Raw genomic sequence first — 13,280 nt, forward strand, 5'->3', positions numbered from 1 at the left:
GCTGGTTAAGAGTGCACTGAGGGGCAGATACTCCTCAGATACACCTCAGAGTAAACCAAGAGAGTCTYGAAAAAGGCTGAAAAATAGATACAGTCATCCCTGGCATATGTGTTCTTTTTAAAATGTTTTTTTTTTTCACTCAATATGTTAAGTATTGTAGGAAAAAGAATAGTTTCACTTTTATCAGAAGTTAGGAACCAGACAAAAAGTTAAAATTACATCTATGAGTAAGCTGCATGATTAAGCAAAGAGAATACTCTATATTGCATTCTTACAGCAATGTGTTTCTGAACACATTTGTCTGGAACACTTTTCATGCAGTGATGTTTGAATTTATCCCAAAGAAATGCATTAATAATCCCAGTTTTGTTGTTTCATCAAAATTTTTTCTTTCTTTTTCCATTGTTGAGAAATGACTTAGAGGACAGACAAACCATTTAAAAATATTTCATCTTTGAGGGATTTGGGAGCTGCTAGGTCAATCAAATTCAGTACACAAAAGTTCCTTTCACCTGTTGACACATTCTTTGCAATCTGCAATCAATTGAAAACCATTCACCATATCAAAATTCTCATTCATAATCAGAGGAATGCACAAAATTTAAAGCTACCTTAAATACACATAGAGAAAAAATCCTTTCCTCTTCTTCTCATCCTCCAGAAAAACAATCCTCTCACAATCAAACACCACACATGTGAAATAAACAGCARACTTGTCCCCACAGCCTTTTTGAGTAGGAGTGTGAAAATCCAGTATTCAGTGACCTGGCTGTATCAGTGAAACCTTTTTCCAGACAAAACAAAAGCCTAAATTTAATTCATCACCAGATTTAATTGTCAATACATGTGATTTCTGGCAAACATTCTGCAGACATCCCCTGCAGCAGATGCTCCTSCAGAACCCAGGACTTCTCAGAAAGGGAGAGGGAAGAAAAAATTGGGAATGGGAAGAAATTTTATAATTCTGCTGCAACACATAAACTTCCTTGGAAAGCTGTGACAGAACAGATACAGTGTGAAGCCATCACAGCCTTACTACAGAATATTATCAGGCTATTTCCATCCTCAAGGTAAAGAACTGACCTTGTGAATGAGAACTTGGCTTATTCCCTTCCACCTGCTCGCTGGAGGCAGAATATTGTCACAGCACCAAGTGATACATATTTCCCTTCTTGACTTTTTAAACTTGTTTTTGCTGGATTACTTCTATTCTTCAATATTCTGTTCATTACTGTGTCAAATTTACTCAGTTCTCCTTACATGTACAAGCACATCAATTCCAGGCAGGAAATTTGCAAATCTAATAAAAAGGGAACTCCAAACTCAAACAATATCTTACTGCTGCTATAAAACTCTCTGTACACATGCAGAAAAAAAAACCCACAAAACAACATCCTCTTAGTCCAAAGGCAATAGCCAGCTCTGCCAGMAAAATAATCCACAGGGAAATAAATGTCTCACTTCCAAACAGAAAGCAGGGCTTTGGAGCAGCACTTGTCTTCTCTGGACACTCTGCATCCTGAGGGATCCTGCCCACCATTCSAGATGCTGTGCATGAAAGGTCCTGGTGACACTCAAACTTTATTTTGTAAAAGTTATTGCTAAATTCACAGCTCGTTCTCAGTGGAACAGCTCCCTGCTACCCACACACAGAATGAAACAGTTAYTAGAAAAAAGAAAAGCATTGGTTTGGCAGTGAGTACTGAGGGCTCTGATGAGGTTTTCTGACAAGGGCAAGCTCCCACAACAACAAAATGCACAAAAAAAAMMCCAATTCTCCCCCCAACAGCTGCATTTTCACACGTGCTTCCTGACAGCTGTGAAAAGATGTTCCACTCCTGTGGTTTGCTGACAGCGTTTCCACCTCAGAAACATTTGTGATTGTCTTAGAAGAAAGTTTAAAAATCCAACGAACCAAAACAAGTAAACCTCCACCAAAATTAAAAAAAAAAAAATAAGGAGGAAGGAAATGTACACAACGTTCTATGAGGAAATTTTGCAATGCTGCAACAGCTGAGGATTTGGGAGGGATCCTGTATGACCCAGGGAAGGACTGCAGGGCTTGTTTTGTTGCCTTCAAAGAGTGGAAAGAAATAAATAAGAAATTAAACAAGGATCGCTGTTAAGTCATTTTCTGTGTAAGCAATTGTACAACAGGGCCTGGAGTCCTGCAGAAGGCACCRCCCATGCATGGCTGATGATTACATTTACTTTGCCCAGAGTAAAGAACATCTACTTGCCAAGGCTGTCATTATGYAGCTTTGTATTAGCGATTACTTCATCAAATTAGTCATCAAGCTTGTTTTTGCAGTGGTGTTGAACTCAAGTTCTTTATGAGATTTGTACCTTCTAGTACAGGATTTCACTTTCTTACAGCTTAATCTTTGAAATTTAACCAAAATATTTTCTTAACAAGCTGGCTAGCTATAAATATTTACTAACATCTTAAAACCTTTATAGATTTGACACTTTTTTGACTATTTTAAAAAAATTATATTGCTGCAACAAACCCACCCAGTTCCACAACTCCCTTAGCCTCAGCTGTGTTATTCATTTACACTGTCTCCAGCAAACATGGGGCTCTTTGATATGGATCAGTGATTTCATTCTCTTGTAGGAACAGTGCTAGAAAAACTGCTCAGAAGGGGAAAATTGGGGGTTGGTCTCTTCTCCCAAGTAACAAGTGATAACTGCTCAGAAGGGGAAAAGTGGGGGTTGGTCCCATCTCCCAAGTAACAAGTGATAGGACAAAAGGAATCAGCCTGAAATGGCACAGGAGGAGGTTTAGATTGGATATGAAGAAAAGGTTTGTTAGGCATTGGCACAGACTGCCCTGGGAAGTGGTGGAGTCACCTGGAGGGATTTAAAGATGTGCAGATGTGGCACTTGGGGACAGGGTTTAGTGCTAGGCCTGGCAGTGCTGGGTTAATGGTTGGACTCAAGTTCTGTTCCAGCCTCAGTGATTCCCTGGYTCTGTCCTGCAGGGCAGGATGGCTCTGCCCCACATCTCCCAGGGGAAACTGCTCCTCGTGTCAGCTGCACAACCTTCACCTGCACCCCAAACTGCTGCTCCCCACCCCACTGCTSTGCCTAAATGTACCCGGGATGTGACAAATGTCTCTACAGCAACATYGGCACAGATCAGCACTGATCAGCACAGTTTCCGTATTTAGAACTTCCTCAAGTCCTAGAGCCACTCCTCAATCTCCTTCAAAAGAAACATCTCTGCCATGTAACTCCACCAGCTCTCCTGCTAWACATCAAGAAAATGTTTTTTCTCACAGTTCTGCTGTTTTCCTRCCGTAAGTCAAGGACATGCTTCCTTCATGTTACAAATCTTTCYAAACCAGAACCACTGTTTCTTGTCTGAAAGGTTTTCTTTTTCTTCTCTTAGCTCAAACGTCTCAGCAGATACAGAAAACTACTGCAAATGGCAAAGGTAGGTTCTTGGTTGCTGATTTTGAGGGATGTGCTGAAGTTGACTGTTACACAAAGAATGGGGGAGTGATTTAAGAACATCCAAATATTTAATGCAAAATTAAATCTTTTACCTCTCTATGCAGTGAGTCAGTTTAGAAGTTTCTATACAATGTTAATTGTCTCCTTGCTGGCCTGTATGTAAAGTCCAAATTCTTTAAATTGTTAAAACTCTTTTTTCCCCCATTAGAAACGTCGTAATTCATTTTAGTCRTGACTAGTTTAGAACCATTTTCTATGCAAAGTAAAGTTTTTCTTGCAAATTCATTTGTATAAGATCATGAAAGGAAACAAATTTGAGARAACATGAAGGTCCTTACTGTTACTATTCAAATGTTCAATTTACTTACATAAAGTTAGTTCTGTCTGTTTACAGATAGCCCAAATAAAATATTGCTTTTGCTTTCAGGTTCATATGCTACCTCTCAACCAGTATATTAGGTTACTTTCTCCTAGAATTAATACTCCATAATATTTATCTTTTATACTTCTATTACTTTAATTGCTGCTTATTATTTATTGCAAATTGTAGTTTGAAAGTATTATTGGTTTACCTGAATACATCTGTGGGCTTTGTGTAGCTGTGCCCTCTTTTGCATGAAGACATGCACTTCCCATCGTGTCTGAAGCTGCATTCTGGTTTTGAAAATTATTTGAGTTGCCTGCTAAAAGTATAATGGCTGYTTCAACCCAAGTAAGCATAGCTTGGTTCTCAACATATTTTGGGAAAAATCAGAGAGTTTCTTGGGTCAGAGGTGCAGTCAGCTCATTCAGAAGTTTTTTCTTTCCAGAGATGCTGTCCAACCCCAAGCTTGTACTGGCTCACGGGACTTTGAGCGTGGTGATGAAGCAGAATGTGACCCTCTCGTGCCTSTCTGAGTCTGGGTCTCCACCAGTCAGATACACCTTGTTCAAGCACAACCAGCAAGTGTCTGCTTTGAACAGCTCAGACTCGACCCCTGCACTCTTCCCGCTGACCATCAGCTCTGCCAGCGAYCTGGGGGAATACAAGTGCAAAGCTGAGTACAACATCTCCACTGGTGGAAAATACAGCAACAGCCTCAACTTCACCCTTTTAGGTACATTTTGCTTAGCATTAGTTATTGCAGGGGCACACAGCCATCTCCTGATGAGGAGCTGAGCTTTACTGCTGAGTTTACTCCTCAGGAGCGGGCAGTGCTCTCCTGCCCAGGCTCACAAGCCCTCCATCCTCCCTGCTCAGCTCTTTTGCCACTGTTGTCACTTCAAATCTTGCTTGGAGCTTGTCCTTTAAGTGATTCAGACTTTTCTTTTTACAGAGCCAATTTCCAAACCAGTGCTGAGCTCGCCCACCTCTCAYGCCAAGAAAGGCCAGAACGTGACCCTGTCCTGTCTCTCAGAAAATGGATCTCTTCCCATCACATACCTGTTCTTCAAAGGAACACAAAACATTTCTCCCCAAAAGACAATGCAGAAGAGGGAAGCAGCTGTGATTTTTCTATTTATCAATTCCCTTAGCGACTTTGGAACCTATAAATGCAAAGCTAATAATAGTTTTCCCAATAATTCAAAATACAGCAACGCTTTCAACTTTACATTAGCAGGTATGAACGAAAAGAGATCGCTACTGTTGACAAACCGAGATCACACAAAATTCAGAATGTTGCAACAATCCAAGTTTTTTAGCCAGATATTTTGTTCCTGCAATGGGATGTTCAAAATTTAATTTTTACAATTAAAAAAAGATTGTTTTAAAAATTAATGCAAAATCATAGAATTTCATACATTCTAGATAGGAGTAGAAGTTGCAGTGACCATGGAGGGTGTCTGTAAAAGATTCACGTTTACAAGAGATGCCTGGCTAACCTTGGGGAGACTCTGGTGTTATTTTTCTCTCTCCTCCTATGAAAGAGCCTTCTGGTAACCAGCAAGCTGCCTTCCTTCTGCTGGGGCACAGAGCCCTTGGCACTCTCCTGAGCAGTTAATCTGAAATYTGAAAGAAATTACAAGTCTTGATTTTAATTTACAGAAAATACTTGAAATATGGAACAACGCTTCATTGCATAAACTTTTTTTTCTTTTTGGCAGAAGAGAGAAGCCATTCTCAGCCCCTGATAATTTCTCTTGGCTTGATCCTGCTACTACTCATAAYAGGATTGGCTCTGGCAATTCCATTTTTCATAATTCCCTTGTATAAAGCAAGTGAGTTATTTGAATRTCTGTTTCATTGTCCAGAGGTCATTTATGTTGTCAATACATCTCAGTGTGTAAACATCACATTTTCAGTAGAGTAGCTCCTGGTATTTTAGGATGTTGTTAAGCTGCCAGACATTGCAAGGCCAAATCTCTGAGCTGTGTTTTAGATGGAAGATCTGGGGTGGGGGAAGCAAAACAACATCTGATGTAATACACAAAAGCACTGGAAGGAATTAGAGCTCACTGGAAAGGGAAATCTACTAAAATGTCCTTGGTCAGAGATAAATGATAATGTGATAATTTTTATCATGAAAATAACATTAGAGAGATCTCCAAATACTCAAAAAATCCCTTGAAACTGCTTATTTCCAATTTGTTTATATATATATATGGGTATATATATGTATACATACACATACATGTTTTTCTTTTACAATTTGCAGAAAAATTCAARTCTACCAGGCCCTCAATTGGCCTTACTTCAACAGTGAATGCAGAGGAGTTTGAAAATGAAGTTATATACTCAGAGATTGGTAAGTTCCTGTCACACCCCCCATAGCCAGACAGGTTTCTTYGGGTACTGCAAAGTCACTGGAAGGGGACACCTGCTGACCCTCCTGGCCCAGGCATTATTTGAAATCCCTCAGAATCCATATTTGGCATCACCTGTCAGCCATGCAGCCAAAACTGAAGCTGATTAAATGAACTAGGATTCAATTCAAAAGAAAAAAAAAAAAAAGGGGTATAGTGCCCATCTCCTAGCAGAAAACAGTGAGCTATATGAAGCTGTAGCAAAATAAAACTTGTGTAGGTCCTGCATTTTGTTCAAAACTGTTCAGTACTTTAGGGTTTTCAGGGTTTTTATTTAGTTATTATTTATTTAGTTCTTTATTCTGTCCTTCTTAAGACTGGCAGTACAAACTGAAATTATGAAGTAACAAGTGACTTACGTTAAGACATTTTACTACTTCAATTGCAGAAAACACACAAAAATGACATTACTTGACAGCCATGATGCCCTGCACTTGGAGTTTTCTCTATTTTCCTTATCTCTGAATGTCTCTTTTCAAGAGAAAAAAGAACCCCCCCAAACAAACCAATGGCAAAGGCATTAATGTTTCCCATTTACAAATATCAAGATGGAGCAGTCTCCAAACAAACCCTGCCTTCCTGTTGATGCAGCAGACAGAATTCTCACTGCCCTGCTGGGTCAGCTCAGTGCTGTGCTGCTGTTTATCCCAGGTCTCAGCCTGCAAGGACAGTGATAAGAGCTCTGATAAGGCCCATCCATGGGTGCTCCATGATTTATATTCAGCATGCAATCTCAATGGTTTGTTTCAACATTATAGGAAAAAAGTCTGATTCAAGATGTTTGTAATTAACTGCTGTCTTCATCTCTAATTCAGAACCTGTCAAACCAGAAGAAGAATACATCAACTTTCCTGTTATTAGAAGAGAAGAGGAAAAAGGTGAAAACTTCAGGCTGTAATACTGGAATACCTGATGCACACAAATATKTTTTGGGGGGACTTTGCTAGGTGGAGGCAGGGCTTAAATACTTTTAATTGCTCATGAAATTGCTTAGTTRCTATTGAAAAACTAAAATAACTTGAAAACTTTTATTTGGTTGGGAGGGAAAAATAAAGGGGAAAAAACCCCAACAAACCATTCTATGGCAAAAAATTCAACAGCCTCACTCTGAAACCATGCAGATGATCTTATAAGTAACCATGTTGCTGATTAATGTTAATTGTTTTCCGTGTATGTGTACCAAAAAAGCAATTATGAATTATGTTATTCTGGCTTTTAGCAGGGCAAAGGGCAYGTCCTACAGTCTATTCAAAGGTCCGCGTCAGAGACTGAGTACCAGGTATGACCTTTTTTGTGATGAACTTAATCACATATTTTTAAAGCATTTTCAGCCCTCAAATGTGCCAAGTACCAGTAAATTGCACAGAAAGAGATGATATTTAGATACAGGTTTCCTGGCCTAATCAGTTTGTAGATAGATACTGGAGCTCACTTTCTACTAGCAAGCAAAATCCCCAAGACAAAATATCTAAGGACTTCAACTTAAGAGAAAAACCAGAACAGATAGAATTACATGTAAAGCCYTCACCCAGAGCTAAGTTCCTGTACATTWACCAAYTCTCCTAAAGCAGAAACAGGATTGTGTACAAACATAAGATAATCATTTATATAATTCTCTACACAGCAATTATTAATGTTGTTACAAATACCTCATTTTTAATTAAGCATCATCTTAAGATTTTAAGGCAAGTTCTTGTGTTTCACGACACTGATGACTATCAGAGGCCACACAATTTGTACAAACCTTAAGCACTTTATACAGTGACTGAACAAGCTGCACAGGCACTACAAATCTGGAGAAGATTAGAAACACACAGATCTGTAKCTCTGTGACCTCTTGTATCTGATTTTAACAACTATGCTTAGGCATAGGAAAAATATGATCACACATTAGTAATTTTCCACCATTTTAGCCACAYAGTCACTCTATCCCTAAAAATGTTTGTAAAAAACTTTACCATTCATTGAATTCTATTCCTCTGTTACTCTTGATAAGGTATTTCTGATTTTTCTATTTATCAAGTGAAATATGAAGTAGCTTGTGTTTATGAAGCCATATGATTAAAATACATTCCTACAGATAGTACGATACTTACTAATGTTATTAAAATATTTAAGATTTTGAAGTCTTTTATATAAAATACTGTTTCCCAACAGAAATGATAACTGCTTCARCAATACAGATGAAAAATGAATTTTTAGCATAGGATGGAGCATCTTCAATATAATATTAAAACTGAAGATGCGARCAAGAATATGGTCAGCCTTGACAAGGGACAAGATTTTCTCTTTCCTTTTTTGAAGGTAACCTGGAAGACCTGGATTGGACAGAAAACAGATGYACCACCAAGTTTTAGCAGAGCTGTTGGCAGAGAAACCACTGAGTGGTTTTCCATGACAACGCTGAAACCWTTTCAGGCAAAGATGTATAAGAAAATCCTTTTATTCAACAAGTTTAAGCTTACACATTTTTGGCTGACGTAACATATTTAGTTAAAAAGTCCTTCAGCCTGGAAATGTGCATCATTTCCTTGATGGTGGTGTCTCTGCTTCTCAGCTGGACCACTCCATTCTCCAGAGTGCCATCAGTTATCAAGACCATGAAGGGAATACTCATCTCATCATACCTGCAGAGAAAAGAACACACCTGTTACTGCTTTTGGTATATGGAAAAAATCAGATAACTTAAATACAAATGACCATAAACTGTAAATGTTTCGCTTTGCTGTATTGCACTAAGTCCAGTGGGACACATCCAGTTTCTTGCTGTCATTCCTCGCTTTCCTGATTACATTTCTTTAAATTACTTAGTCACTTTAGTATATAAAAAKAATTGTATTTAGTAACCTATTAAAAGAGTATTTTTGTACAAACAGAATTTATCTTTTATCTGACTTRCTTTGACTGCAAATGAACAAATAGYTGCATTTACTTTCTCCCAGGAAACAATACTCACCACTATGCTCAAAATCCATTTTTTTCAAAAAGAGAGTTTTTAAAAGGCATTTCACAGCTCTGGGGAAATAACAGTAACATGTGAAAGGCTTGTACTTCACCTAATTTTAAAAACTATCATGCTTTCTGTAATTAAACTACTTGAATTGAATCAAGTCTCTAGTTTGGATTCCACACCTTCAGTCAGTTACTGCACTCAATGCTTCCCACTGAAAAAAAGGCCTATTTTCAGCAGTCCACAAAAAGGCATCTTTGACCTTCATAGCTTCATTTACACAAGACTGTTTCTCCTTACTTTGTATAAAGTTGTTCCAGAGATAACGGTGCAGTTTCCAGATAACCAGGCCATGCAGAAATTCCATTTTCTGTCAGTTCATTGAATAATCCTTGACAAACCTGTGTTCATTTAAAAACAAAAGGTAAAAGGCAGACTTTGAGAGTTTGAGACTCTACAGAGAGAAACCATTAAAACTATTAACCTGTGTGGCATTATCACCATTCCTAGCTGGTGTTAATTTGCCGGCTGAAATAATTTCTAATTAGAAARCAGCCTGRCAGTTACATCTCCACTTCTGTTTAAAATCATGCCAGCATAAGTTTTYTCCCTTCTGTGRGGACTGACTTCATGACTGAGTTAAATGAACTTTTTAAAAATCCTTCTGAACGTGTCACCCATGGGTTAAAATAATTTTCAAAGATTAAGAAGCYGTATTATTTATTTTTCTTAATTTTGCATGGGACAAGCATCAGCTCTATTGTATCAAAAGCAATGTATCCACAAAAGGAACTGGCTGCAGTGAATTCCTTTGGCTGTGACCCACAAACTGCACAGTGGGAGTACCAYGAACTCTGCACAACCAGGAATCTCCAGAAGTCAAAGCAGCAGCATAATTTTCCCCAAAAAACACAGTGTCTGAATTGGAACAGGTTGCATGGAGTGTCAATGCTCAAAATTAAAATACTCTCTYACAACATACCTGTCTCAGTTCTGTTGTTGGACCTTTTCCTAAATCCAGGGCCACTTTAAGAGGTGCTAAGCAAGGATGAAGCTTAAGTACCTAATAAATTTACAAAAAGCAACAGATTAGTAAATTTATTTATCATGCAATTCTAAACAGAACTAGCAAATAGTAATTTTTAAAATTAAATTAAGGTTCTTAACYTAATGTTTGAATTTACCACATTGTCTGTGGGGYTTGTACTTAAGACTTTTCTCACGTTTTCTACAYRAAGTTACCTTTCTCTGTGAATTTTTCTTTGCTGTTAATGGATTCTCAACCAGCTGCAGAGAATCAAAGAGATATGCTAACACTCCTCGGTCCAGATTCCCGTTCACAGACAGAACATGAGGGATGACATTCTTCCTTCCATCTCGGCCCTGAAGAGAAAAAAACCCACCATGGGAAACATCAAAGATTGTCCCAAAAAGCCTTTTGCTTGCTTTAAATGTATAACAAGGCATTGAACTCAAGCATCCTTATAACAAGTAAAATACAGACATTTATTTTCAAAAGTTACCAGCAATCTTAGCAGTGTAACTGTAACCAGGTAAGACTGTAACAGTGGGGAAAGCAGAAGGAAATCCCTACATAACCCAGTTCTGTAGAAATAAACTGCAAAAGCAGGAARGACAGGACTGTCATGAGAAGGAAAAGGTTGCAGTTTACTGGCAAAATACAAAGTTATTGTGATTTTATCTGTTCAGCCCATCTCCAAATATTGCCATTTACCAGATGTTGTCTCTCTCCAACATATTCAGTGGAGAGGTCTCCCTCAGGTCCATCCCCCTTTTTTCTACAAAGCCATTTTTATAACCCATTAATCTACAAAAMCTTCTGCATACATGGAAGTGAACAAGYTAAGCAAGAGCAAAAACATTTATAGGTTCTCTTTGATGCAAACTGAACAGTGCAAAACACAGTTTGAGTTTGTGTTGACATCCWCGCAAGATACAGGTAAAGGCTATGCTACTGACAGCAGCTGTCTGGTCAATATAGCTCATTTCTAATTCTGAAAGAATTCCTTGCAAAAAAATGAACCAAGTACCAAAACACTATTTTATCAGCTTTTGAAAGTGAAGGTGTGACTGCAGATATCAATGGTAGCACTTTTGCAGCATATGAATAGAAAGCCAGCCACATGCTAAGTAACTGGACCAGCAAAGAAACCGATTTTCCCACACATTACCATCTTTATCAGAAAAAATGTTTAATACATTAAAGCTTACAAGTAATTTTGAACTGTCTCCTGGATACAGCTGTAACAGCTCAGTATCACCAAGGTTCTTCAGTGTTTCTATTGTTTCTGTCCCCCAAGGAAAGCGGTAATGCAACTTAAATCCTCTTCTGCCTTCTTCATCCTGAAAGTCGCTGCTGCYGAAGTTAGATGGGCCTACAGCAAACTGAAAGTAAGAGGTGTAAGAGATGATCACTGCTGTGAATCCCGTAGTAACTACAAAAATCAAGTCTGAAATGCAAGMTGAAGTCTGTGACTTTAGCAAAAGCTTTTTTTAAGTCACAGCCAAAATCTCTTGGTTGTTTTAKGGTATTTTCACCTCACATCACTGACAAACATAAAACATTTGCCTTCTGCAAGTCATGTTATAAACTACTTATCAGGTTTGTTTATCAACTTCAGTACCTTTTCAATATCCACGAGATATACATATTTCAGTGCCTAGAATAGGCCAGCAATGTAAGGCCATAAAACCAACCAGGGTGACTATCCCCTCTCTGAGAAATAAAGGAGCAGGCCAAGAATCCTCCTGGATATGCTGTTGTTACCTTTCTCCACCACTGGAGCCTCTGGCGTAGCCAGTAATCGAGCCACTGTCCTGCAGTTCTGGGAGAACTAAACCATGCAAGCAAAGATGTGGTCCTCTCGCCTATTCTTTAAACAACAGCAAGGGCAGCAAGTTAACACCTTTGGAAATAACAGGGGAAAAGCAAGGGACAACATTCAAAAATAATCCAAAATTTGGAACAGCTGGGGTAGGTATGAAAAGGGATTAACTCCTCTATTACTCTACCTTGTAAGATTTCTGTTGTGTTGTTCACTTTCTGGAACAGAATGTTCACTTTCTGGTACAGAATGAAAGCACACGCCAATCTCAGCAAGGCCACAGGGCAGTCTTTTGTTCACCAGCTCTAAGCAGCTGACATACTGTMGCAGAACACCTATCAATAGACAAACCCCTGATTTTAGTGGCCACAGGAAAGTGTTTCATGTTTTATCTCTACTAAGAACAAATGAAGCACATATTACACATGTGTTGTTTGCACATGCAGTCCCACTATCTTTACTAGCATTGATGCTACGCAGAGATGGGCTCACAGGCTGGCTGTTCTGGGCACACTTATTTTAATGCGCTTTTCCCCAAATTATAGGGAGTGCATCTGCTSCCGACCTGTGCTGGTCAGGTCCTTGAAAAGCACACAAACTCACAGCCTACTGAARTTCCCAGCACATCAACTCAGCTGGAAAAACCCTTTAAACGTAGGTGCTTTGCTCCCAGTATGAAACCCTCTTGCAGGGCACAGTCTGTGCGGAGCCACCCGGGACCTACCGGGCAGGAGGCTCTCCCGCAGMACCCCCGCGGCCCCCAGCACTTCTTCCAGGGCCTGGCCGCCCGGGTTCTGGCCACAGCCCTGGAGGGCTTCGCGCAGCATCTCCGGGTGCAGCAGCCGCAGCCCCTGCGCGTCCCRAGGGGCGCCGGGCGGGCCGTGGAGCGGGGTGTCCACGGGGAACACCTGCTCCCGCAGGGGCAACGCCGAGTCCCACCACTGTGCCGCCAGGTTAGAGCGCAGCGCCGCGCCCAGCGGTCCGAAGCCCGGGTGGCGGCCGCTCAGGTAGGAGCGCCAGGACAGCGGCCCCGCGCCGCCCCGCAGGAAGCGCCGCCGCCAGCACACCTCCAGCAGCTCCGCCCCGCCCGCCGCCTCGGCGGCACCGCCGTCCGCCGAATAGGGCCGCGCCGAGCATACAGCCAGCTCTGTCCGGTGCGGGATCCGCCGCCGCGCCGGGTGCATCAAGGCGGCGCGGCCGCACCAGCGGCAGCCTTGGCGGGAGCCCAACGCCATCTTGCG

At 40.3% G+C, this 13,280-nt stretch overlaps 2 protein-coding genes across 2 annotated transcripts; one reads left to right on the forward strand and one right to left on the reverse strand.

Annotated features, from left to right (window-relative positions):
• Positions 1-3,315: 3,315 nt before the first annotated feature.
• MILR1 (mast cell immunoglobulin like receptor 1) lies at positions 3,316-7,281 on the forward strand. Its single transcript, XM_057368805.1, has 6 exons — positions 3,316-3,439; positions 4,269-4,556; positions 4,776-5,060; positions 5,545-5,658; positions 6,096-6,185; positions 7,059-7,281. The coding sequence occupies exons 1-6, from the start codon at positions 3,316-3,318 to the stop codon at positions 7,139-7,141; spliced, it is 984 nt and encodes a 327-aa protein (XP_057224788.1). The 3' UTR covers positions 7,142-7,281.
• A 1,423-nt stretch (positions 7,282-8,704) lies between these two features.
• POLG2 (DNA polymerase gamma 2, accessory subunit) lies at positions 8,705-13,274 on the reverse strand. The gene is made up of 8 exons (XM_057368864.1): positions 12,764-13,274; positions 12,227-12,374; positions 11,982-12,087; positions 11,426-11,599; positions 10,436-10,576; positions 10,176-10,256; positions 9,494-9,594; positions 8,705-8,870 (listed from the first exon to the last, which is right to left on the reverse strand). Exons 1-8 carry the CDS (start codon positions 13,272-13,274, stop codon positions 8,705-8,707), a joined length of 1,428 nt encoding a protein of 475 aa, XP_057224847.1.
• Between the last annotated feature and the right edge of the window lie 6 nt (positions 13,275-13,280).

The sequence above is a fragment of the Malurus melanocephalus genome, unplaced genomic scaffold (genome assembly GCF_030028575.1).
Source record: "Malurus melanocephalus ecotype Western Australia unplaced genomic scaffold, MMel_1.1 scaffold_98, whole genome shotgun sequence".
In the NCBI taxonomy this organism is placed as follows: domain Eukaryota; kingdom Metazoa; phylum Chordata; class Aves; order Passeriformes; family Maluridae; genus Malurus; species Malurus melanocephalus.